Source organism: Acipenser ruthenus, chromosome 1 (assembly GCF_902713425.1).
Source record: "Acipenser ruthenus chromosome 1, fAciRut3.2 maternal haplotype, whole genome shotgun sequence".
In the NCBI taxonomy this organism is placed as follows: Eukaryota; Metazoa; Chordata; class Actinopteri; order Acipenseriformes; family Acipenseridae; genus Acipenser; species Acipenser ruthenus.
In genome coordinates, this window is record NC_081189.1 from 113,918,415 (window position 1) to 113,944,137 (window position 25,723).

General features: G+C 39.6%; 1 protein-coding gene across 1 annotated transcript; it reads right to left on the reverse strand.

Moving 5' to 3' along the window:
* Window positions 1-345: 345 nt before the first annotated feature.
* Window positions 346-20,369, reverse strand: LOC117421542 (E3 ubiquitin-protein ligase RMND5A-like). The gene is made up of 10 exons (XM_034036065.3): window positions 20,256-20,369; window positions 19,870-20,022; window positions 16,257-16,399; window positions 14,922-15,056; window positions 11,333-11,433; window positions 9,076-9,242; window positions 8,780-8,945; window positions 7,657-7,759; window positions 3,867-4,021; window positions 346-1,837 (listed from the first exon to the last, which is right to left on the reverse strand). Exons 2-10 carry the CDS (start codon window positions 20,003-20,005, stop codon window positions 1,774-1,776), a joined length of 1,170 nt encoding a protein of 389 aa, XP_033891956.1. The 5' UTR covers window positions 20,006-20,022; window positions 20,256-20,369; the 3' UTR covers window positions 346-1,773.
* Window positions 20,370-25,723: the final 5,354 nt, after the last annotated feature.

A 25,723-nucleotide genomic window follows, 5' to 3' on the forward strand; every position in this document is an offset into this window, starting at 1 on the left:
ACACTGGACATGTAACAGGGCTTGGCTTCTTATCAAGTGCACAGAAGGTCAAACTGTGGGAGAATGCAGCACACGGTTTGGAGCTTGTGAACAGCATAGTGAAGCAATACTGTTTTTATAGCACAGGAGTTTGCAAACGGAGGCTTTCATTTTTGTACTCATTTGAGTTCCTTCTTATTGTGGTTGTCTTCATACTGCGGGGCGTTCTCTGTTTCTATATACATGTTTCTATATACATGTTCAGCATCATTGTTCATCTCCTAAATCAAAGTTGTTATCATTCATGCAAAAATTACAAAAAAAAAACACCTTACAATTCAATGAAAAATTCAAGTTAAATCTTCACATTTTTCAAAAGTATATCTTTAATAGAGATGGCATTACACAAATAACATTATTTAATTATCAGAGCAAAGAAACCTTACGTGCTACTCTCCAGTCAGAGAATATAAACTGCATACAGTCATACAAATTAGCAATACATTAAATATTCAAGCTCCAAAAGCCCCAATATTAACTCAGTTCTGTACATTTTTTTTAATAAATTATTTATTTTTAAAGAAGTCCAGGAGAAAAAAAATAAGTGAAAGTATTTCACAGCTTGCTCAAATCACCAAAAAATACAAATTAGTTATGCAAACTCTGCAGCAGTATTTGATATGAATCCATTAGTTTTCTAAATACTGTTACATACACACACAGAAAAACCATTCCACACTAATCCTCAAAGGATGACCTACAATTGATCAATATGATGGGACAGTGATAATGCAAGAAAAAACAAAGTTTATTTGGGTGGTAACATTCCCTCCATAATATAAAATCCAAACTATTTTTATTTAGCTTAAAATACAAATAAGCAATTGCCTTTCATAGGGAGCACAGATGGATCAGCTTGATCAGTACATGCAGATGAAGGATAAAGCCCTATTGTTAAGGCTCTATTTTTTCACGGTTATCACAGATTTAATGATTTCCGTGAAATTTACCCATTGTCGTATAATAACAGTATACATATTCTGTATCACTTAATAATAAATAGAGCAAAAGTTTGCCTTATTGACACACTAGCTGCTACACTGCATTCAAAAAGCTGACAGCTGGTTTAGTTTGGTTCAGGTAAATGCTTGAACACTGCATAGAGCTGCACGATTTCTTTTAAAATGTCTTCAAAGAAAAAGACAGCAGCTGCATCAAATATCAGAAATATTTCTGCTAAAGATCGATCTGTCCAGTGAGGGGACATTTCACGTTAAGGGGACATTTGTTGTTATTTTTACATGTATTTATGTTTTTATTTTGTTTGATAATTCACTGATGGTGAAAACAGAATTGTCTTTAAAGGCAGACATAAAAACAGAAATATTCTACAATTTAGCATTTACTGTTTTCCAGATAACCATTTAAATAATTACGGGCATTTTATTGTATACTATCAATTTTGAATGTGACAATGCTATTTCTGCTTTAATAAATATTATGTTTAAAATCATGAAATACCTTGAAACACCTGTTTATATACTGTAAAACGCAGTGAAAGCAGCCATTTTTTCCCCACAGTAAAAAAAAAACACAGCCCTACCTATTGCCACTAATATTATCTCTTGCTTCAGCACACAGTGTCCATGTTACTAAATATTGGCAAACCTTCCCATAGAATTGAATTACTTCTGTCGACACTTTCAGTCTCCATGAAGCAGACTGTTGTTTGGCTTGTTCAAAGTGAATGGCCAATCGCGCAGGTTTGACTGGTGAGGGTTGATCTAGGCCACTTCAGAAGTAGATTTGCTTTGCATCTCCCGGAACCTGCTCCATTGGACAATATGGGCATTTCAACCTAGAACCCATAAAATCACTTCATGAGAGATACATTACTCTCTTATATACTTAGCTATCAGAAAACACACTATTAATCATCATCAATGCACTAAGCCATATTCTCCAAAGCATAATAAGATATAAATGTTTGGGGTTTTTTTTTAATAAAAAGGAAGCACCCATTAAAAAGTTAGATAAAAACGAAACTCTGGGCCGTTATCATAACAAGGCTTAAGGAATTTCTCTCAACACCAGACTGTTCTTTGTTTTAAACTCAGTGGACCCTACTGCAGAGGCAACAGCAATGGATGGCTGTCAATAAGGCCCCTAGGTGACTTAAAGAAACTGCTGGAAAACTGTGTGTTCATTGTTGACAATATATTTGAAAAACACAAGCATTTGTTACAACAGGATGAGCTGACAAAATAAAAATAGCATTCATATATTTATTTTTTATGAGCTACTGCCAGTCTACTGTTAACTAGGCAAAAAAATGCTACTGGTCGTCTTTCAGAGAGCAATAACAAGATTGTAAGTCAGTACATTGACATGCAGGCTAGCAGACCTGGGCTCAATTACAATTTGCGTGATGTCATTCGTAATTCACTGCAGTTGTAGTTGTAACCTTGGCACACCGGCGGAATTGTAGTCGGGATTATATCACATAATTGACCAGTTACAGATCAATTATTCACCTTTCCGAGCTTCATTATACTCAATTCCGTGCTAGGTTTTACATTCAGTGATCACTATTCTCGTATTTTCAACCACTTTCCGTGACCCCATTTGCCTCGTACCTGGGATTACTGCATGTTAAAAGTATGCAGTTGTTTATGTTACTTTTTAGTATAATTGCAAATCATAATTGCAATTACGGCAGCATAATTGAACAAAACATGACTAATTGTAAATGTAGTTAGAATTATAACTGACCCCAGATCTGCAGGCTGGTATTCCATTTCTATTGAGAACACTCTGTTTTGTCATGTAAACCGCATGAGAATAAGACATGTGGAATGTGGAGCTATCTTGTGGAATATTTGTTCATGTAAACACTGTATTCCAAATACTTGCCGTTCTCTATCCCTGTTCATGTGGGAGACCATCGACCCAAGGATTTAGAAAACCTTTCATTGCATTTATTAACGTGGTTCCATTCTCTTAGCGACCCAATGCCATGCAAATAATATACAATACAATAACGAGTGTCACCGCTGGCTGGAAGAATGTGTGCATATATTTACGTATTTATATAAGAAGCAAGTGAAGTTTAAAACTTTATATTGCAGATATTAATTTAAGGAACTGAAGCATGTTTATTGCAGCCACCATGTACTCTACTTGTTCGCTGTTAGGTTATAGCTGAGTTTAAAATAAATGTTAAATGTTTTTTAAAAAATACCAATAAATGGCCTGACAGGTTGATGCTTCAGTACAAAAAAGAAAAACAAAGATTACTGGAGAGATATTTTCAACTCCCTTCTAACTTCTATGAATAACACGCTATTCATAGTGCTGGACTGAAGTCTGCCGTGCTTTCTATTTTGATCTACGGCCGATACTGTTCAGCAGTAGGTGGTTATGAAGAAGCAGTTGCCAGTTTATTGGAAGGAATGACGTTGTAATCACGGTGAGATCATGTGAGTACTAAAATTTATACATGAAGTTTAACAGGAATAATTATACATTATTATTCCTGTTAAACTAGTCTTACTTTGTAAAAATGTAAATCTGTCATTGCACATGCTCATAGTGTGTAGTTTTCTGTCTGCAAGTAAACATGGAATAATAGTGGAATATTACATTTCACTTGGTACACTGATGTGTCTAAACACATGGAGTAAATATTGTGGGATATATATTTTTACAGATGTTAACTCTGCATGTGTACAATTACGATTCTCAAATGGCAAAGCACCTATCTAGGCTTTCTATTAAACCAATGTATGCAGTAACTAAATGCCTGTACCCTTCAATACAACTCAGGATGTGTCAGAATAGATAGGCATGTATTCACATATGAAGAGGGTTTCAAAACAGGTACTTACTTGCTTCCACTCATCATTTTATTTAAAGCATCTCTGGAAATAATATGGCCACACAAGAGTTTCATAGGGGGATTGTTATCTGTTGTTTGTTGCCGAAGAATAGGGCAGGCAAACACAGAGTGGTACCAACACTTTTGACCAAGGTCAACTTCAATCTGTTTGAACAAAGAAATGACACACATAAACACAGCATCCCATACACCAATAAATACAGCTACATTTGATATTCCAAATTAGAAATAATATTCTGGGATTAGGGGTCATTTTAGTGAATCAGAAGTTTGAATTGGACCACACTGGAGTTTGATAGGAAGGTGATACTCCACAATATGTACTTACCCACTTTGCATCACAGCTCACATTCCTGCAGTTAACCTTACAGTCTCTGAACTCAAGTTTCTTAAAAACATACAGACCTTTCTTAAATTAAATACGCTAAAAGCCTCCATTAAGTCAATCAATGAGGTGTCAGTATTGTGAAATATCTGATTATTATGACCTACATGCACAGCAATTTTAAGTGCTTGCAGATGTGTGTCTCCACCACACCACCCTTGCCTAAAGCTAATAACCACTAATAAACATTATGTTACACACTGAATTTGGTAACAAATAATTAATTTAAAATTGTATGTTTTAGGCCAGGACTTGATTGGATGGTCCAATGGCTTTAGGTGAGGCCTTTGCCATAAGTTAAAATTAACAGAACTGCGCCCCCATGTGTCACTGTAAATATACTGCAACATGTAATGCTCTGTGTTCCATATACTTATTAACTATGACCCTGGAGACAGATTTTACTAAAAGATAATGTGTTGTGTGTCTAATGCCTTGTTTCCACTGCCTGGCGCTACAGGCTTCAGCTGCCCACGACTAGCCGCTGAAATTAAAAGAGGGTTTCACTGCTTTTTAACAAACCTGGCCAACCTCGGAAATTCTTGCCGTGCGTCAAAGGTCACTGGGGGATTGTGGGATAGTATTGCAATTTGTTTGAAAGAAACCGGCGGTAACAAATAAAATTAACCATAAGGTCATTACAAATAAAAAGGGATCCAGTGAAGAGTTTGTCTTGTGTGCCGAAGCCGGATGAACATTGTTCAATTTAACAAAGTTCTCTGTTTTCGGTAAATCTTAAAGAAAAACAATAAAAGAAAATGTCATATGCATGCTTTAGCTAGAAGTATATGAAAGAACATCAGCCACAATGGTAGGGATTTCCCTGTCATTCTCTTCTTTACACGCACCCCTTGGTGATGATGCACTTCCTTTGTAGCCAGTTTGGTTATATCGAGTATGAGCAGCGATCCACATAAGCTGCATACCTGCCGTTCTTATGCATTAAAAAATCCAAAATACACACTCAGTTTAAATTTAATGCAGAAAAATACGCATAGCAATTTTGCTGCATGACTTGTCAGCCTCCCCTCATACTTCCACTAACAACTACAACTCCCAGAATACAATGTCTGCAGTTACTAGAAAACTGTACACAAAAAAACCAACCCAACAAACATTATCCAATCACTGCTTAGCCCTGTTGTCTTGCAGCCAATCACAGTAAGAGTAAGAAAAATTTGACACTACACAGGTTGAAGCGTAAACACCCTAGTCCAGCTACAAATCCAACTGGAACCATCGTCAGAGGCAACCGCTAACTGTTTTATAACTTATTAATGCATTTCCTTATTTTATTTATCTGTAAGGCTTAAATTTAAGAATTTCATCTTAAAATATAAGTAACATAATTCATTTCCAGAGTCAGTGTGATGCCTCAAAAATAAATAAATAAATAAATAAATAAATAAATAAATAAAATGTGCTGAGCCGATAAAGAACCTTGTAGAACATGCATGTGGTTGTACAGTAGTTCAAAGTAGAGTCCTGCATCGGATCGGGTACCCACGGGTTGGGTTCGGTCGGAATGTGAACCTTTTCGCGGTTTGGGCGTGGGTCAAAAAAATGTAATTTTTGGGTCAGGCTCAGGTCTGAATTTGAATCGCCAAAAACTTTCTGTCCTTTCAGCATACTCATCTGTAACCCCTTCCCGAATAACGTTATAGAAGGTAAATGTATTTCCTGCACCAAAGCAGACGATTAGGGAGGAGTCAGCTGACTTAAGCAGTGTTCTTGGTTTGATGCGTCGCAAGATCCTTTTATCACGTCTGCTTGGTGATATTAACAATGTCTGTGGACGAGGTGAAACAAAAGATAGCGCAGGGTTTATATCATGTAGCTGATAATAGTTCAAGGTAAATCAGAAGTGTGGAATTCTTTTCGAATCACAGCGAATGAAAATAATGAACATGTGACTGGATTCGTTGCTTGTAAAACCTGTCATTATATTTTTGTGTACGACAGCCACAAAACCGGTACATCATCTGCGAAAGCACAGGTGTAGCTCCCTTTCAACTGATAGACAGGTATTTTATAGTAAAGTACGTAGAGATAGTTAATATGTTACAATGTTAAAATATATGCAGACCACTAGAGAAAGCTACCACGCTGTATAGCCTGTTGTATAAACTCTATCTGTGGAGAATGGTAGAGCTATCTGTGTGTCAATGTGAGAGAGTCAGTTGACGCAGGCAGCAGGTAAAGGACAAACACTTGCGGGTTCGGGTTGGGTTGCAGGTCTTATTAAAGTGGGTCGGGTCGCGGCAGTGCTGCAGCGGGTTGCGAGTCCGGGTCGTAAGTCGTAAAAATTGGGCCTGTGCAGAACTCAAGCTCAAAGTAACGTTGCAGTTCAAATGGAAGGCTCCTTTTTAATGTCTACCTCATTACCATTAAAGATTGTACAGTATTTATCGAGATTACTCATGACTTCAAGGTAATGTTGCATTTTACCCCCTGAAAATACATTTTAATCTCTCAATGTTAAAATTAGAGGGTAAGTTACTGCCAGACCCAAAACCTTATCTGCAGCGCTGAGTATGAGACACAAAACTTGACCAGATAGCCATGCTCAGGTGCTCGGGCGAGCCGTGGAAACACCCTGCTTTGTTGTCGGGAGCATCAGGCAGTGGAAACTGGGCATTATTACTGAATAAGAGTTTGGGAGGGAAGACTGTCTAAATGAATGTCTCTTATAACCATGTAAGAACATATAAATCACAAAAACGGATACTGTAGCCATGGACTACTTAAATCAGAACTGGTTTTGTACTTTTGCATTGAGACGTATGTTCTATGCATAGGGATGACATCTGTACACAGGATATGATGCATGGGAACCCTTAACGTGATTGGTTGATTTCTCATAAGATTTATAAATACATGAATGTGGTTGAGATCTTGCAGGATTCCAACGTCACAAAGGCTAAAATAGTACAGTGAGAATTACACAATGAAAAGATCCTGTTTAGTTCCTAAAATCTTGCAATGTATCACAATCAGCACAGGCTACCCGAACTACAGCTGTGTTAGTTGTACATTTAAAAGTATGTTTAAGTTACTCTATTAAGATCTACTTGTTTATCTGAACAGGAGATGTGCCAGTGATTTGCCCATAGAGGAAAATATAGTCCTAAACTGCAAATTGTGCCAAATTCACAATCTAGGTAACACCACAATGAAAACAAACATGAAGGAATTATGTAATTAAACTATACGTTGCAAAAACAATGCTCTCTGTTTAACAATAAGCAATGCAAAATGGACAAAAAATATATAGTTGATCTAGTTGATAGTATATAGCTGATATAGTTCATAGTGTATATAGTTGATATGGCATATATAGTTGATAGCGTATATAGATGATATCATGTATACAGATGATATAGTGTATACTCACAGGTAATTCATCTTTCTGATTCCACACTCCAGTGCACTGTCTCTGTTCGATGACTGCTTTAATGTTTATAAGAGCTGGCAGTGCTACAGAGCCGGCTGAAAAACTGAAGAGAAAAGGGCAGAAACCTGTTAGTAAAAGCCATAAGCCTGAATTGCCTCATGCCAGACAATTACTGGGCAGACCTGCAAGTGAAACAGGCTAAATGTGTTTTTTTTGCTAATTAGTGTTTTATCCCTTAATCAGTTCCAAATGTATTTTTTATTTATTCATTTTTAACACCAATTATACAGTTTGCGAAGGCTGCCAGTATTTCTACTGAAGAAATAAAACTGCAGTTGCACGCCCCTAATGGTCAATTCAGCTTTTAGGAGTAGCAATTACCCCCAGTGGTTGAAAAAGGCTTGGTAAAAAAAAAAAAAAAGATGATCAAGCAGAAACCACAGTAAGTAGTTCTACAAAACACACAAAATGTGACTTAACATCAGAAATTAAATATTAAGAAAATGTATTATTAATCCATCAAGACACTTTTATCCAAAGCAACTTACAGAAACTATGCATCAACAACTGTCACTTACAATAGGACCTTGGTTTTACCTCTCATCTGAAGGACGGATGAGATGTAAATGATAAAACGGCAGGTTTTACAGACCTGGACTAGTATTAAATTTAAACTATGTAATGTTAGTGCTGTGAAACCAGTCCTATAAAAAGTTTCTGTAAATGATTTGTTTATTTTGCAGACACCTTTATCCAAGGCGACTTACAGAGACTAGGCACTAGGGTGTGTGAACTATGCATCAGCTGCAGAGTCACTTACAACGTCTCACCCGAAAGACGGAGCACAAGGAGGTTAACCGGGGACCTCCTGGTTACAAGCCCTTTTCTTTAAACACTGGACCACGCAGCCTCCTTAAATAAGCAGCCACACATTCAGACCCATTGGTAACCAGCTACAAATTTTTGGGAAACAAATCTAATAAAAATCAAACATGACCTAAAGCTCTTTTGAAAAGCAATCTGGGCACAAAGGGCGCTGGATCCACGCAAGCACCCTGTTGTGGAAACACGGCTACAGTGAAAGTGTCCTGCCAATGGTGAACTTGATTGAAAACCTCCCCACCTAACACTGAGAGGAGACTCAACAGAAAGGCCTAGGAGAGCACAGGCATCTCTGGTAAAAATGTCACAGATATCGGCCCACTGATTGGAATCCAGCAGGTGAACGTACGGAGAGTTCTCAATCCCCTGCTGTAGGTACACTAGGCTTCCCATTAAGACCTGGATATCTGGAAAACAGAAGGCAATCAGATTTGAGTGTGCACCGTGTACCTTAACAGAATTCAAATGACCAAAAAACAGTCCTACAACACCCTTCACTTCTTATTTTTCATTTATACTTAGAAAAATAAAACATACCTTTTTGGTGGTTTTCTGCAAAAGGTTGAAAGTTTTTTGCATACTGTAATGCTTCTTTCTGATTGGCTGGACCCCCCATTAGCAGGCTGATAAAATACAATCTATGCAGCTTGAATTCTAAGGCACTGTTCTGGGCCATAAGCATTTCCTGATTCGCCACTGCCCACCTGTAACAACATACATAAAGGATCAAGCTTCAGACTGCTGCTGTATGAAGTTATAGAATATATTATTTTTGACATGCACCTAATTTGTACATGTAGTAAATATGTGTAGTATCTATTGATGTCATACTTTCTGGAATTGTTTTTGCTTAAAGTTACTGAAGCCATACAATTTCTCCACCAGGCATGCATTCATTATATAGGTCTCAAATGTGCAGTTTTGAAAAAAACATGTTACAGCACACATGTATTTTCATTTCAAAACTTGACTGTCTGTACTGTCTGTACTTCCCTGAGTCATTTCACCTGGAGAGTGAAATTGTCCCCACACGCTCACTGGCTTCTTTCCTGTCAATAACCAATCAGCTGTTTCCACTATTGACTGACAACAGCCAGTAACATGCTGTGACCCAGAAGACACTGCTGAGGTGAAATTAGCCAGGGAGTACAAGTGTGTGGTGTGGCGTGGCGTAGCGTCCTGGGCAAGGCAGGTCTGCGCTCTTTGAAATATGAGATCCAGACACAGAACTGTAGCTTACATGCACTTTTAATAAATCACAGATAATTAAAACACACAAAACACAGGAACAAAATAAAGGTTTGAACAAAACTCTACAAATAAAACAATACCACACCCAAGCTATGGCTTTTCGGTGCCCTCTTTCTTGTTTTACTTTCTCTTTTCCACCTTCGTAATATCGCTTGTCTACGTCCTTTTTTGCCACTAGTTGATGCTGAAAGGCTAGTTCATGCATTTATTACATCTAGATTAGATTACTGTAACGCATTGTTGTGCTGCCTTCCAAATAGTACTCTAAGACGGCTCCAATATGTTCAAAATGCTGCTGCTCGTGTTCTAACTAGATCAAAATCCCACGACCACATGACACCCGTTCTCTCTGAACTCCATTGGCTGCCTATAAAGTTTAGAATAGATTTTAAAATTGCTCTTTTAACTTATAAAGTCTTACATGGCACGGCACCTGCATACGCTGCTGACTTGATTGTCTCCTACACCCCCTCCCGAAATGTACGTTCTTCAGAGGCTGGTTTGTTGGTTGTTCTGAAATCTAGGCTGTGCACTCGAGGGGATAGGGCTTTCAGTGTCTATGCTCCCAAACTTTGGAATTCCCTCCCAAATACTGTAAGACATTCAGATTTTTAAAACTCGTCTTAAGTACTTATTTGATTTTGCTTTTGTATAACTCTTTTTTTTTCCTTTGTGACGTGCCCTGGGATACTTGTTATGAAGGGCGCTAAATAAATGAAATGTTGTTGTTGTTTTTATCTTGTTTTCCTTTCCACTTTGCAGTCTAACCGGCTCTCTCCTGCACACGCTCTCCACAAACAAACCTCTTTGGTTCCCTTTTATACCACGTGGCCAAGGGCTTGATTGATTCAATCAATCATCCAATCACCACATTCCACACGTATCCATTCACTCTCAACCAACCAATGAATCATTTAATCTAACAATCAAACCATGTGGCTGTACAAACAGTGTCCATCTTGGTTACAGGCTGTCCCTTCACCAAGATGGTCGCCAGTCACCAAAAACTCTAACACACACACACACGCGGAGCTGATGCTCTGTGCAAACAGATAACCCAAGAAAAGGGCATAGAAACAGATTTTCCTTTAACCTAAAGTAGCACCCGATATCATGTAAGCTTAATATAAAATTAAAATTCAGGCGTGTTATTACGTTTCTTTTAAAACTTCACATCTGAGACCTATGTAGCCAATGAACGTGCAAAATTGCTAAGATTTGTGGGAATACTTAGTTAATCATTTGGTGTCACCACCTCAGATTTATCATTGTTCTATGAGGAGTGTGCCTTAAAATCACCCTTTACTGTGCATACGTTTAATGTACTATCCAATCATATAAATCCATTTTACGACTCAGTGAGCAATTAAAAGAAAGAGTGCATTGCTCTGCCTTATTATTTTATTTGACTCTTTAAATAATATTGTTCTAAGAAGCAAATTACAAGTCATGTTTAAGCAGTGCAATAAAAGCGCTATTTTTCAAATTGATGTTATCTTAGTATTTTCCATTCAATATCCTACAAATAACCAATAAGGCTTACTCTAAGGCAGGTCTTAAGTCTCTCACTCGAAGTGCTTCTAGTATTCTGTTTAATTCTACAAAGGGTTCCTTCTGACTTGGGTCTATGCACAGTCCAGCTTCCTGAAAATGAAGATATAAGCAAATGGTTACAAAACTGGCTGAATTAAAAACAGAGCAAGCTCCTCTGTGATTATATTGTTTTTACAGATAAAAAAATTCATCATTGGAGGGGTCAGGGACATTCTAAGCCTCAGCACCATTACCACGGATCTCTATAGACGGTACGGTTTTCACATGTTTCTTTTCTTTGATGCAGGGGATGCACACTTTAAAGTACTGCACTACTTCCTGGTACAGTGCCTTGCGAAAGTATTCGGCCCCCTTGAACTTTGCGACCTTTTGCCACATTTCAGGCTTCAAACATAAAGATATGAAACTGTAATTTTTTGTGAAGAATCAACAACAAGTGGGACACAATCATGAAGTGGAACGAAATTTATTGGATATTTCAAACTTTTTTAACAAATAAAAAACTGAAAAATTGGGTGTGCAAAATTATTCAGCCCCCTTAAGTTAATACTTTGTAGCGCCACCTTTTGCTGCGATTACAGCTGTAAGTCGCTTGGGGTATGTCTCTATCAGTTTTGCACATCGAGAGACTGAAATTTTTGCCCATTCCTCCTTGCAAAACAGCTCGAGCTCAGTGAGGTTGGATGGAGAGCATTTGTGAACAGCAGTTTTCAGTTCTTTCCACAGATTCTCGATTGGATTCAGGTCTGGACTTTGACTTGGCCATTCTAACACCTGGATATGTTTATTTGTGAACCATTCCATTGTAGATTTTGCTTTATGTTTTGGATCATTGTCTTGTTGGAAGACAAATCTCCGTCCCAGTCTCAGGTCTTTTGCAGACTCCATCAGGTTTTCTTCCAGAATGGTCCTGTATTTGGCTCCATCCATCTTCCCATCAATTTTAACCATCTTCCCTGTCCCTGCTGAAGAAAAGCAGGCCCAAACCATGATGCTGCCACCACCATGTTTGACAGTGGGGATGGTGTGTTCAGGGTGATGAGCTGTGTTGCTTTTACGCCAAACATAACGTTTTGCATTGTTGCCAAAAAGTTCGATTTTGGTTTCATCTGACCAGAGCACCTTCTTCCACATGTTTGGTGTGTCTCCCAGGTGGCTTGTGGCAAACTGTAAACAACACTTTTTATGGATATCTTTAAGAAATGGCTTTCTTCTTGCCACTCTTCCATAAAGGCCAGATTTGTGCAGTATACGACTGATTGTTGTCCTATGGACAGAGTCTCCCACCTCAGCTGTAGATCTCTGCAGTTCATCCAGAGTGATCATGGGCCTCTTGGCTGCATCTCTGATCAGTCTTCTCCTTGTATGAGCTGAAAGTTTAGAGGGACGGCCAGGTCTTGGTAGATTTGCAGTGGTCTGATACTCCTTCCATTTCAATATTATCGCTTGCACAGTGCTCCTTGGGATGTTTAAAGCTTGGGAAATCTTTTTGTATCCAAATCCGGCTTTAAACTTCTCCACAACAGTATCTCGGACCTGCCTGGTGTGTTCCTTGTTCTTCATGATGCTCTCTGCGCTTTAAACGGACCTCTGAGACTATCACAGTGCAGGTGCATTTATACGGAGACTTGATTACACACAGGTGGATTCTATTTATCATCATTAGTCATTTAGGTCAACATTGGATCATTCAGAGATCCTCACTGAACTTCTGGAGAGAGTTTGCTGCACTGAAAGTAAAGGGGCTGAATAATTTTGCACGCCCAATTTTTCAGTTTTTTATTTGTTAAAAAAGTTTGAAATATCCAATAAATTTCGTTCCACTTCATGATTGTGTCCCACTTGTTGTTGAGTCTTCACAAAAAATTACAGTTTCATATCTTTATGTTTGAAGCCTGAAATGTGGCAAAAGGTCGCAAAGTTCAAGGGGGCCGAATACTTTCGCAAGGCACTGTATCTTATCACTTCCTGTGCCACTGGTCTGCAGCCACATCATGCAAGCGACAAAAACAAATTCATTACTGACTTTGTCTCCGATGTTGCAGATTTCACTCTAATATATTTTCAGTATTAAAGCAATTATTACATTTACAGGGTAAAAAAAAAAGATCAACTGGAGTATGAAGCTGAACACAGCGCCCCAGATACGCTTTTGGGTCAGTAATTTACTCTGTAATTTAGACACAGAGTAAAATGTATTTTGGGTGAGCAAAATTCAACATTATCTTGAAGTCATGAGTACTTTCAATAAATACTGTACGTATGGCTTTCCTTATTTTTTCAAAAAAATCCAACAATGTATTTTTCGCAGCTAGTCCTGTCTTAATATTACAGTCCAGGAAGTTGCTACTCTCGATGTAGTTAGCTACTGCTAGTACTAGGCTGTTACAGTTTTTATAACTTTTCTGTAAATCTTCCTTTGTCAGTCTCTTGTGATCTCCCTTTCCAAGTTGACAGACACGCTACTAAAAATTTAAAAACAAAATTGTCCAAAAATATATTTTTTAAACTGTATCGATTCTGCACTACTGCAAATAAAGAAATGATAATACTGTATTCCTTATTGATCGCCTTGTTACAGAAACATAAAGCATCCCAACTCTCTGCAAACACAGAATACTGCATTTATTATATTGATTTACCATCCAAAAATTTGGTTGACAGATAGGTAAATTGGTAGTTTAGGTTGAGGTAGACTAAGACGACACAGATAAATCCTAAGGATCAAGAATCCAGTCGCTTATTCAACAGTCACAAACACGCATGGCAAGTGAGTGGATTCAAGAGTACATTTTTTAGTTTTAGTTTTTTTATATCGAGTTTCTGGCAATTCCCAGGCAGGCTACAATAGCTGTCCTGATATTTCTATGATCCATTCTCTAGCTACCGCATGCAGTATATTCACAATGGACCATTGAGATGCTGGGAACCAACGAAGTACAAGAAGCTTGATAACATGCAAACAGAAGCTGTGCAGCAACTTTGCTATGTGTATCTTTACGCATTCAATTTAAATATCTTACGTAATTCATATTTTTTCAATTCGGAAAACATCCAGTACACAGCTTCTCTGGTGCACTAGCCGAACGCATTCCCAGCTGTGCCTGCTGATATGAACTCGTGCAAATATAATTCATGCAAGGTCTATTTATGAAACATATAACCTCCAGTCAACTGTTTTTCCTCAAAGGCTGTATGTATTTGTAATTTCTTTACACTTGCAGTGCGAGTCTGTTATGGAACTACAGGTCCCAGAATGCAATGGCCTTCAGGCATACAATTTCTTAAAAATGGGCTACTCTACCAGAAACATGTGCAAATTGCCTTTTATTTGAGTGGCTATGTTGATTACTGAAAAAGAGCATTATGTACTGTGAAGTATTGTTTTACATATATTTGGTACCACTTTACTGTAAGTATTAGGAATTCAATTAAGTAAGAAGCACATGCAACACTACTGAATTCCAGTGACAAACTTCAATTTATGATAAATGCCAATCCTCATAAAAGCATTGCCAAGATATTTGACATGTTTAAAAATGTAGTGTTAACACAATCAGAACATGTTCGTAGCTCACCTGACACAATTCCTCTGCCACGTCCAGCATGCCTTGTCTGAAAAAGTGCTCCACCATGACCTCACTGAGAACTCGCTGGCTTTCAGACTGCCAGCATCCTTCTATTCCAACGCTGCTGATATCTGAATCGAAATTCTGAAACGTACAACAGGGGAAAAATTACCACAAGATAGCTAGTGACTGTTTATGTAAATACACATCACAAACTTTTTTCATAACCTGAACTCTTTACTCAAGTAATAAACCTGACATTTCTTCTGACAACATCCCAACAATGACTGGGGGAGACTTTTGCCCTATGCATTCATTTCCCCATGAGGTAATAGTTTAGCACTCTACAGCAGTCCCTCGCTAATACAGACACCATTATGCTGTACGTTCAGATGCCAGACACAACATACGCTGTCCAGTAATAACCAATATAGTGTGACGCTAGGTCACTGTAAATGAATAACCCAAAGAGACCCACTGAAGAGGAAAAAGAAAACAAATTGTTTTACTGACACCAGACAGGACAAAAATAAACAGAACAGATACTGTACAAGCAGCCTATTAAATCACTAAAATTAAGACCATAGTTTAGCCAGTTAGTGTTCATGCAACTGTGACATCATCATCCTAGCCAAATACTGTAGCTCCTACAGACAGCTCCTACTTTCTTAGCAAATCTGTGACAAAGGATGAGTGTCAATAAAACCTTTTTTTTGGGCCATGGTTGACTTAAAAAAAAAAAAAAAAAAACGGTCACCTGATTGCTGGAAATATGCCCATATAGAAAATAACCCATTTCTGTAGCATCACACTTGCACATTTTAACACTGATTATAAGGGAGAAGCTGCACAAACTGAGCTGAGATTCAAAGATGCCCTCGATGGATAATGGACTTGTATTTTATCATCTTGTCCTGTTCTAAAGCTGAGGGAACATGGAGCCACTTTTTCAGGAATGGTGGCTTGAAACCTAGTTCCAGGAGACCTAGTCTGAGGCAAGTTTTCTATATCAAATCCCAAGTCTCCCCTTGTGTGCCATGCAGTGGCCTGAAACTTAAGCTATTTGTGTTCCCTCATCTTTACAGACACTTCTACATAAATTATATGTGTTATTCAGAACATCTTCAACAAACCAGCATTAAGGCTATAAACTGACACCCTCATCCCTTACTACTTAATAGAAGTAGCATTAGTCCTAGTTGTTTTAAGGAGAGAAATCCGGATAGCTGCTTGAAAAAAGAATTGGCTACAGTTCTGAAAAAAAATACCTTGGACATCGATTTATTCATAGCCTGAACCTGTTTTCTGCTGTTTTGAATGACATACGAATACAAACCAGCCTACCTTGTCAATGGCTTTCCCTACTCGAGAGACGCTGCTGTGAATGTCTTTATGGTCTGACGCCAGCTTCTGTACTGTGTCTTTTATCCTCTTACAGCATTGGGATAGGACAAGAGAAAGTGTTCCTGATAATTCAACATCCCGATCTATGGGAGGGAAACGAGAAGATTATATATCTTCCCTTTCAATTCGAAGATGACTGCCAAAACAATACTTTTGGGATATGCCAGGTTTGGGATATGCGAGGTAATAAATATTCACTGCACAGAGACCTCAGTCTCTTTAGCCTTTCACAAACAGCTAGGAAGGGTGAGTATAAAACTAACTTTCCAGTTGTGTGATTGACTCTTAATTCAACATAAAAAACAAGTGGTTTTTTTGTTCTTTTCTGTCTCTCTTCTCCCTTCTCCAGGTCTGTAGGATGTGCCATCCCGCTGCAAGCTAAGTGCTGCACCGGCCGTGTGTGACCCAGACGCCATCTTAGGTGCTCCTCGCCTCGGCGAACCACAGCTCCCTGCAACGGTGTCCTTGTGGTTTTTAGCACCCTCGACCCAAGTACCCCGGAGCCTCTGTGCTTCGTCACCTTCTGTGCCCTAGGGCCTCGAAACCTCATTGCATCGACGCCCTCGGTCCAAGCCATGTCAAATTTTCACCCGTGCACGTCATGCAGGCGGACTCTGCCCCCGCAGGACAAACACACCCTCTGTGTCAAGTGCCTGGGCATAGATCACGCCACCCTTGCGGCTCGGGATCCCAGGCCTCCCACCTCCGCCAGCCTTCGAGCCCGGCGCACAGTATACCTTGCGTGCAGGCTCCAGCCCGTTCATCCCGCAACTTCTCTAGATCCCCCTCGAGGGACAGAAAGAGACCAAGGAACGCGGATCAGGCGAGGGACATTGCCAAGTTAAAGGACCAGATGGGGAAGCCCAGGACGACCCCTTTGCCATGGCAGAAATGACCCATTGCCCCGTGGTTCTCCTTCCGCAGCTGCGGAGGTCCACTAGGCATCAACGCCTTAGCGCATGAATGGCCCAAAGCTCCTTTATACGGTTTCCCGCCTATACCGCTGCTCCCTGCCTTCCTCGAGAAGGTCAGGAGAGATGAGGCGACAGTTCTACTGGTGGCCCCCAGATGGCCCAGGAGAATCTGGTTTTTGAACCTCTGCCAGCTGCTGTAAGGCCATTCCTGGGAGATCTCGCTGCGCATGGATCTCCTCAGCCAGACGAAAGACACCCAGAACCTGGCAGACTCCAGCTGTGGGCAGCAGTGTGGAGTAGTGGTTAGGGCTCTGGACTCTTGACTTGAGGGTTGTGGGTTCAATCCCTAGTGGGGGACACTGCTGCTGTACCCTTGAGCAAGGTACTTTACCTAGATTGCTCCAGTAACAAATCCAACTGTATAAATGGGTAATTGTATGTAAAAATAATGTGATATCTTGTAACAATTGTAAGTCGCCCTGGATAAGGGTGTCTGCTAAGAAATAAATAATAATAATAATAACAATAATAACGGGACCGTCTGTCTGCCTTAGGGCTCTCAGACGCAGCAGTGAGTACACTGCAGAACGCTAGGGCTTCTTCCTCAAGAGCATTGCACGCTTACAAGTGGAAATATTTTCAAAATTGGTGCATGGCCAGAGGCCATGATCCCATTTATTGCCCTATAGCAATTATTTTGCAGTTTCTGCAAGATCTACTAGAGGCAGGTAAATCCCTCTCAATGTTGAAAGTGTACCTAGCAGCCATATCTGCATGCCATGTTCCCATCGACTCAGTGTCCCCGGGCGCTCATATACTGGTGACCCGTTTTCTAAAGGGTGCTCGGCGGTTATGTCCTCCTATAAAGGACGTCCTCCCCGAACGGAGTCTAGATGTGGTACTGGAGGCTCGACTAAGGCCCCGTTTGAGCCCATACATACCATAGAGCCTTTCTGTTAGCTATCACATCCGCTACGCAGGTCAGTGAGCTATAGGCACTGTCTGTGCACAGTTCCTGTATGCATGTTTGGGACGATGGAAACAGGCTGTCGTTGCGCACGAACCCTGCATTCCTCCCCAAGGTGATTACAGTGTTTCACTTGAATCAGTCAGTGGAACTAGAGGCTTTCCATCCCCCTCCCTTCGCGGAGGAGTCGGATAGGAGATTAAATTCCCTCTGCCCAGTTCGGGCATTGAGATGCTATGTGAATAGAACGAGAGCGCTGCGTCAGTCTGACCAGCTCTTTGTTTGTCATGGTGACAAGCAGCGACTGTCCCATTGGATTGTGGACATGGTTTCGACTGTGTATACTAATGCTGGCCTACCCCCACCTGGGAGGGTGTCCACACACTCAACCAGAGGTGTGGCTACATCACGGGCCCTCTTCAGAGGTGCCTCGTTGACCGATATATGTACTGCGGCTAGCCGGACTACCCTGAATGCGTTTACCGGGTTCACCGACTTAATGTTGAATATCCCTCTATGCCTTTAATAGGCACTAGGGTCCTTGAGGTTGCACGCTCACACCACCAACACTAGATGGCGGCAGTGAGATAACCCCGGTTCCCTGAAACAGAGGTCCAACCTTGTGAGGTCGCATCATTCGCATTTGCAGATTCAATGCAAAAGAGACTGAGGGCTCCGTGCACTGACTATTTACTACCTCGGTGAGGCGGGACCGAGGGCGTCACTCTGCGGAGGGGCCTATCAGCAGCTTTGACATAAAATGCTTAGCAAATACCTGACAAGCGGCAGGTTGTCGGTCATCTTCTCCCAGCTATGCACATTTTAATATGCACAATTTAAAACTAGGAAGAAGGCTAAATAAAAACAGGAGTACTTTAACACACATGCCAGAATTAAATCAAAATGATGTTGCTCCCATAGCCATTACAAAGTATAGCTATGGGGGATTTGATTCGATCCACAGTCATGTGAAGATCACAACCTACTAGCACACGAAAGTAAAACAGCTCTGTAAGGGTCTGACAATGCGTTTTAATGACAGCATTCCTACAAGATGAGGCAAAAAACATGACCCAGACTAAAAGCACTGTTCTTCTTATCAAAACAAGAAGAACTCAACATGTCGACTCAAGTGAAGCAAATTGATCCTGCCTCAACACATAACCGGTTCCTGTGCAGCTATAGCCTCCAGCCTGCACAGCCACCTGAAGATTTCACTCCTCCTGTTCCTAGCTATTACTATCAGACTAAAATGTCAGGATACATGGGGTATGGAAAACAAAACACAATTTTTAAAATAGATCATTACCAGTTAAAGTGACAAGTCTATTTTTTAATTTTCAATTACTGGTACTGTCATAATTGAATACTAGGAGGAGCCTGGCTACATTGACTAGAATTTAGAAACCAACAACTAGTTTTCTTTTTTCGACAGCATCATTCTGCTACGTCTCCGATAAAAATCGCCGATGGTTTTAAACAAAAAGAGATCAATAATAATATAGGGTCTATATTATTAGTTGTTATTACTGTAACGCAAACATTATTTAGGCCTTACATAATACTCAAGGCTTAAGTATGTATCTCTAATTTTTAAGAGCAGGTGATGAGACTATATTTTTTTCCACGATAACAGAATTAAGAATTCAAAACACATTGCACAGAAACTCACCTGCAGTCTGCGATATTTGCTGTTTCAAGCCGCTGGTGTATTCTATCTCCAGAATTCTATCACAGTGCTGGCCATAGCTGGCGAATTGCTGGAGCACTTTTTCCAACTCTCTTTCCACATTGACACACTGATCCATAGCTTCTCTATATTAAGCTAAGAAAATAAAATCAGAAATAAGTTGAGAAGATCAGATACACCTCCAACTGCAACTATTGTGTAAAGCAGTCTCAATGTTTTTATTTTGTACCAAAAAGGTGACCCGTTTCAGTACGGCTAAACCAAAATACGTCTATAAGGGGGTGCTCTGTAAAGACAAATACAGACTCACACGAACTGTAGCCGATTTTTCAATTTATATAAACCAAAGCCTTTATTAAAATACTTACATTATTTAAAGAGTTCACATTTAAACCGTTTTCCGTTTGAGGTGTACTTCAACATATTTTCTACAATTAGCAGTCCCATTCCCACATCTTGTGAAATAACCTCTCAAATGTTGTTTGGGTACGTTGCGGAACTTCCTCTTGACGCGTCAAAGTTGCGACCATTTCACTTTCAAGTTTCACTCAGGCAAAATGCAGTTGATTCATTTCATTGACATACTTTATTGTATTACAGTATATATATATTTTTGTTTGTTTGCTTGTTTTTTTCAAAAACTTAAAGCTTCCACGCCGTGGGTTTATTTTGCTATGGTTATAAATTATAATATAATATCGTTGTAAAATTTAATTTATATAATATAATTTAAGCACTATTATTTGTTATAAAGCACTGATAAAAATGTAAATTATCAGGTATGGAGACTTAAGGCAAATCCCTGAGCTCAAGTTACTGCAGCCAGTCGAGATGTACCATATCGCTGGGTTTCTTTTTAGCGAATCATAGTAGCAGTTACATTGTTAGGATTCAGCAGAAAACAAAAAGCGTATGAAGTTTGCTGCCTGTATCGGCGATATAGTAATACGATATGCAATACGTGTTCATTCGTGTTTTGGGATATTCGAATAGAAGTTGTTATTGCATTTACATTTTTTGTTATTAAAAACTGAGCCTATGGGTGTCATAGTTTATTATTAACAGCTGTTTTAATGGTGTGGGTGTAGGTGTCAGTATCTCCTGAATGGGCATCTTACGGTTTAGTAAATTATCTTACAATGTCATCTCAAGTAGCAAGCAGGTCTACCTTGTGTAGTTATACTAACAGTGGGCATAAATAAACTAGAAGATGTTAGAAATGTGCCTAAGGGTTAATTTTGCGGTATAGGTGTAGGTCACGTGCATTTTAGCATTAATACGGCTAAGGGAGTTGTGCTAGAGAGAATTCCTAAGGCAGTACTGAGACCAAAGTTAAAAAGCCAGATGCCGGCCACTTAGATAGTGAAAAATTGAATTGTGGCACAAATCATAAAAAGAGAAAGAATGGGTTCAATATAAATGTATATACCATCAGTAGCAAAGGAGCCATAACCATCTCTACCTGTCTGTCTGCTATTTCCTCCTGGATGCGCTCGCATCACCTCAAACTCAACCTCCCTAGATCTGACCTCCTTTTCTTTCCCTCCTCCTCCTCCCCCTCCTCTGATCTCTCTATCTCTGTTCCTCTGAAATCTACCACACTCTCTCCCTCTTCCTCCGCTAAGAACCTCGGAGTCACCCTGGACCCCTGCCTCTCTTATTCCCAGCACATCTCCACTCTGGCACGCATTTGCCGATTCTTCCTGAGCAACATCCGAAGAATCCGACCCTTCCTCACCAACTACGCCACCCAGCGCCTGGTCCAGGCCTTGGTACTCTCCCGCCTAGACTACTGCAACTCCCTCCTGGCTGGCCTCCCTGCGTCCGCCACCTATCCGCTCCAGCTCATCCAGAACTCCGCTGCCCGCCTGGTGTTCTCTCTGCCTCACTTCTCCCACGCAACTCCACTACTCCGCTCACTCCACTGGCTCCCGATCACCGCTCGCATCCAGTTCAAGACTCTTGTACTAGCCTACAGATGCCTTGACCAGACTGCACCCAGCTACCTCCAGACCCTCATCTCTCCCTACACCCCCACTCGACTTCTCCGCTCCGCCTGCACTAGAAGACTGGCTCTACCTCCTCTACGCTCCCCTGCCTCCAGAGCCCGCTCCTTCTCCACCCTCGCTCTGCAGTGGTGGAATGACCTTCCTACAGATGTCAGGACTGCCCAGTCCCTGACCACATTCCGGCGCCTCCTTAAGACTCACCTCTTCAGACAGCACCTGTAGAACTCCTCTGTTTTTCCCCTGGGACACTTATCACCCTTCCTTAAATGTGCTTTATTTTGCTCTTATCTGCCCCCTATTTTACTGCATTTAATCCTGTACTTCAGAGTACTGTAATCTGCCAAGTGTTTAATCTGTAGTATTTTGTATTTAATCATATCCTGATGTAACTATCACTGACACTGTTATCTGCTGTATTATTGAATTGTATTTTGTCACACTTGTACTTTCTTGAACCAAAGTCATTGTATTTATCTTGCTCTTAATTGTATTATTACTTGTACTGTAATACTTGAAATGTATTTGCTTACGATTGTAAATCGCCCTGGATAAGGGCATCTGCTAAGAAATAAATAATAATAATAATAATAATAATAACCAAGGCTTTGAGATCCACCCTTTAATTAGGGGTGTGTAGAATTTTTTTCAAGTTGAACTCTGTAGCTTTATACAAACTTTAACTGATCTTCTTTGTCCAGTATTACTATGTCAGACTCACTTGAAATGGTCTACCAGAGTGCGGTGCTCGGTCAGACCATGGAAATTGACCTTTTAAACAAGTACAGTAAATTATGCATTTCCCCAAAGTAATTTGATTTCAAAGCCATGGTTATCAATTCTTTAAGGAAAAATGCTGAATGAATTAGTATTACTACATACATAACATAAGCCAATGAGATGAATCATCTGTTTCATATACACTGCCAGTCAAATCCAGTTAGATGAGCAGTCATTATGACTGTATGAACACAGGGTAGTGCTTCAAAGGCCCTACATTTGTCTGACCATATGAATATTTTTTTCTTTAGCTTCTGGCCCGTTGATTAATGCCTCCTCTTGCTTCTTTTCCACTGATACAATCAGTTTACGGTTATCCATAACCCCGGTTCTTCCAGTTGTTTCTGCTGAATTTCCACGAAGATATCTTTCTCAAAATGACTTGCATCACACGTCTCCCTTGATTGACAGCAACCTTTAATATATAAGCAAGTCAATGCCATGATTTAATCTCAAACTATGATCTTAATGTTTTACACCTAAGCATGTGGCCAGTAGGATATGTCAATTTGAAGCTGTGGTGTGACTACAAGGTAAAAGTAAAGCCTGAAATGTCTTGGTCATCTGTTACTTTCAACAACACATTTTACTCAAAGATTACCAGATAACCGGTGGCAAAATGAAGACTTAGTTACAACTAAAAAAATTATAGTTGCATGGCATACACATTAATTGTACTACTGTCTCCCACAGACATCGGGACATATTATTCCCAAACTTAAATTGGCTCAAACTTTTAAATTTCACTTATTATTTTATGGCTCAGGATTCTGTTTCTCCACCACTGAGTTGTTATCATTTTTTTCTAAATCTGCCATTTACCTGGCTTTGAATTTTCTTTGCACTTGAGATACATATTTGAATGGAATGATGAACAGCCTCCATCATTCCATTCAAATAATGCCACAATGTGACATTCCAACACTGCTGGACCCGCCCACTCTTGTGTAAATGTGGAGTAGGTGGGGCTGGCACAAATGAATTTCTCAAACAAGAGGAATGCTTGTTCATTTAATATATTGTTTATTTGTGGTTACTAAAAGCACACCTTCAAAAGAAAACTAATAGTAACACCTTTGGTAAAAATGCACTTGTTATATAGTAAGGTGTCTATGTTTGTTGTTAGACAATGTTTTAATCTGCACAGAATTTATCCAAGTCTCAGTTTTCATTCCTTTTAGTTTACAAGCCGCTCTTGTTTTTCTACTTCTATCCCACTCACTTAAAGAAACTAAAGAATGTTCTGTTTTTTTATGTCCTGGTATCCTGACAAAATAGCCACCGTACTTACATTTTACTATTCATGTTGTTCAAAGAAATGCAGAGGCGTTGCTCGAGGAAAATAAAAATAAGAAATGATTGGAAACATGATTTTTTCAATGTGAAGAATCTTGTTAAATCACAGGATAATATGGCACAACTGTTTGTCACATGTGATCCTAAAACCTCTTCTCCCTTGTAGAAGACACTGGCACCGTTTGAATGGAAGTACATGTGGCGGATATGAATGGTGCTTTGATTGCGCCAGCTTCCTTTCTGTGGGGCTTTTCCACTGGAGATGGAAATGAATTTGAGGCCTGGGAACCTCGTGATATGAAAAATAGTGAGTTCTGGCCTAATCCCGTATTTTGGATGGAAGATATTCCTGTTAAGGTGACTCTATGTGAGCAAAGAGAAATGAGAACACATGATATTTACAGATCCTGAACAATTACTTCAGATGGGAGCCTCTCTTTAAAGAGTGGGCCAGACAGATATAGAGTGCAACTAGAGTGCAACAAACTGGACCGTTAACCTGTCCTGCATGCATAAATATGATCCAGCATTGCAAAATTAGGTATGCATGTAGCCATATCCAAGGTGTGTCCTTCCCTCGTTTGAATGTTAGTCTGTAAGATGTTAAACTCATAGAATGTGTAGATTGTGAGTCTGTGCACCAAGTTAAGTGGGCACATCTTGGGCAATTAGTATGCTCAAATGAAAGTCCCATTAGTCAGGTACAAGTGTTTTGCAGATACCAGGCCCTCACGATTGTCACTCACACTTGTGACGCACAGAAATGGATTCCAGACCTGGTCATCGCTTTTACCGGTCCTGAGAGAGATGAACCTGAAGCAGATTTTCACACCTGCTGGGAGCAAGCGGACACTTGGAGAATGTGATTAAAAATGAATTATGCAGAAGTGTAATAGTATTAAATGTAATAATGAGGTACTATTGCAGCAAATTTAATTATGAGCAGGATACAAGATTTGAATTAGGAGAACAGAGCAGGCAATGATTAAATGTTAAAAAGCTTGTCTGTGTGCATCTAGAATGGAATTCATAGTAATCCTTGAAACTATCCAAACTTAGACATATGCCCCCTTCTTATCTGTAAAACTGCTGGTTCAAGCAGCCACTAGGAATTAGACTATCTTGCTGAATTATGATCTAATGTAATTAACTTGGGAAATGTGCTTACAGTCGAAATTTCTTATCCAAAGAAGCAAACTTTAGTTTGAAAATAGGGCCTCTCGGATTCTTATCTGTAGAAGGCAAGGAAGAGGGATTTTGGCTAGCAAGGTCAAGTTTACTGGAGCCTAGCTACTTAAAATTGAAAAGCAAGAGTAGCTATTTTTTTTTATCTATGAAGAAGGAAGAACTAATTGACAGCGTAGGTGCTATATATCAGAAACCCCTCTCTCTCTCTCTCTCTCTCTCTCTCTCTCTCTCTCTCTCTCTCTCTATATATATATATATATATATATATAATATATTCTTATTTTAATCACTATAAGGAACTGCATGATACACAAAAAATATTACTAATTCAAGGATTATCTCACATATTTTAGTGATTAGAAAAATATGAGAACATGAGATCATATAATATTAAACTTAAAAGAAATAAACCGGACAGTAAAACTATATTATTAATTTTAGCAATAGGGGACATCTAAAAATGCACAAAGCAAAGGAAAATGACTATAAAGGTAGGGATGAAACTTTAGTTTGGCATCAGTCTAAAAACCTGATCCACTTTCTGCATTGCTGTCTTGAGGAAGCTT

Bases quoted from the DNA above. Each gene is read 5' to 3' on its own strand.
- LOC117421542 (XM_034036065.3), bottom strand. From the start codon at position 20,005: ATGGATCAGTGTGTCAATGTGGAAAGAGAGTTGGAAAAAGTGCTCCAG. The intron at 15,057-16,256 runs GTAGGCTGGTTT...TGTACGTTTCAG, and splicing joins TAGGGAAAGCCATTGACAAG to AATTTCGATTCAGATATCAG. The intron at 9,243-11,332 runs GTAAGCCTTATT...ATGTTGTTACAG, and splicing joins GACTTAAGACCTGCCTTAGA to GTGGGCAGTGGCGAATCAGG.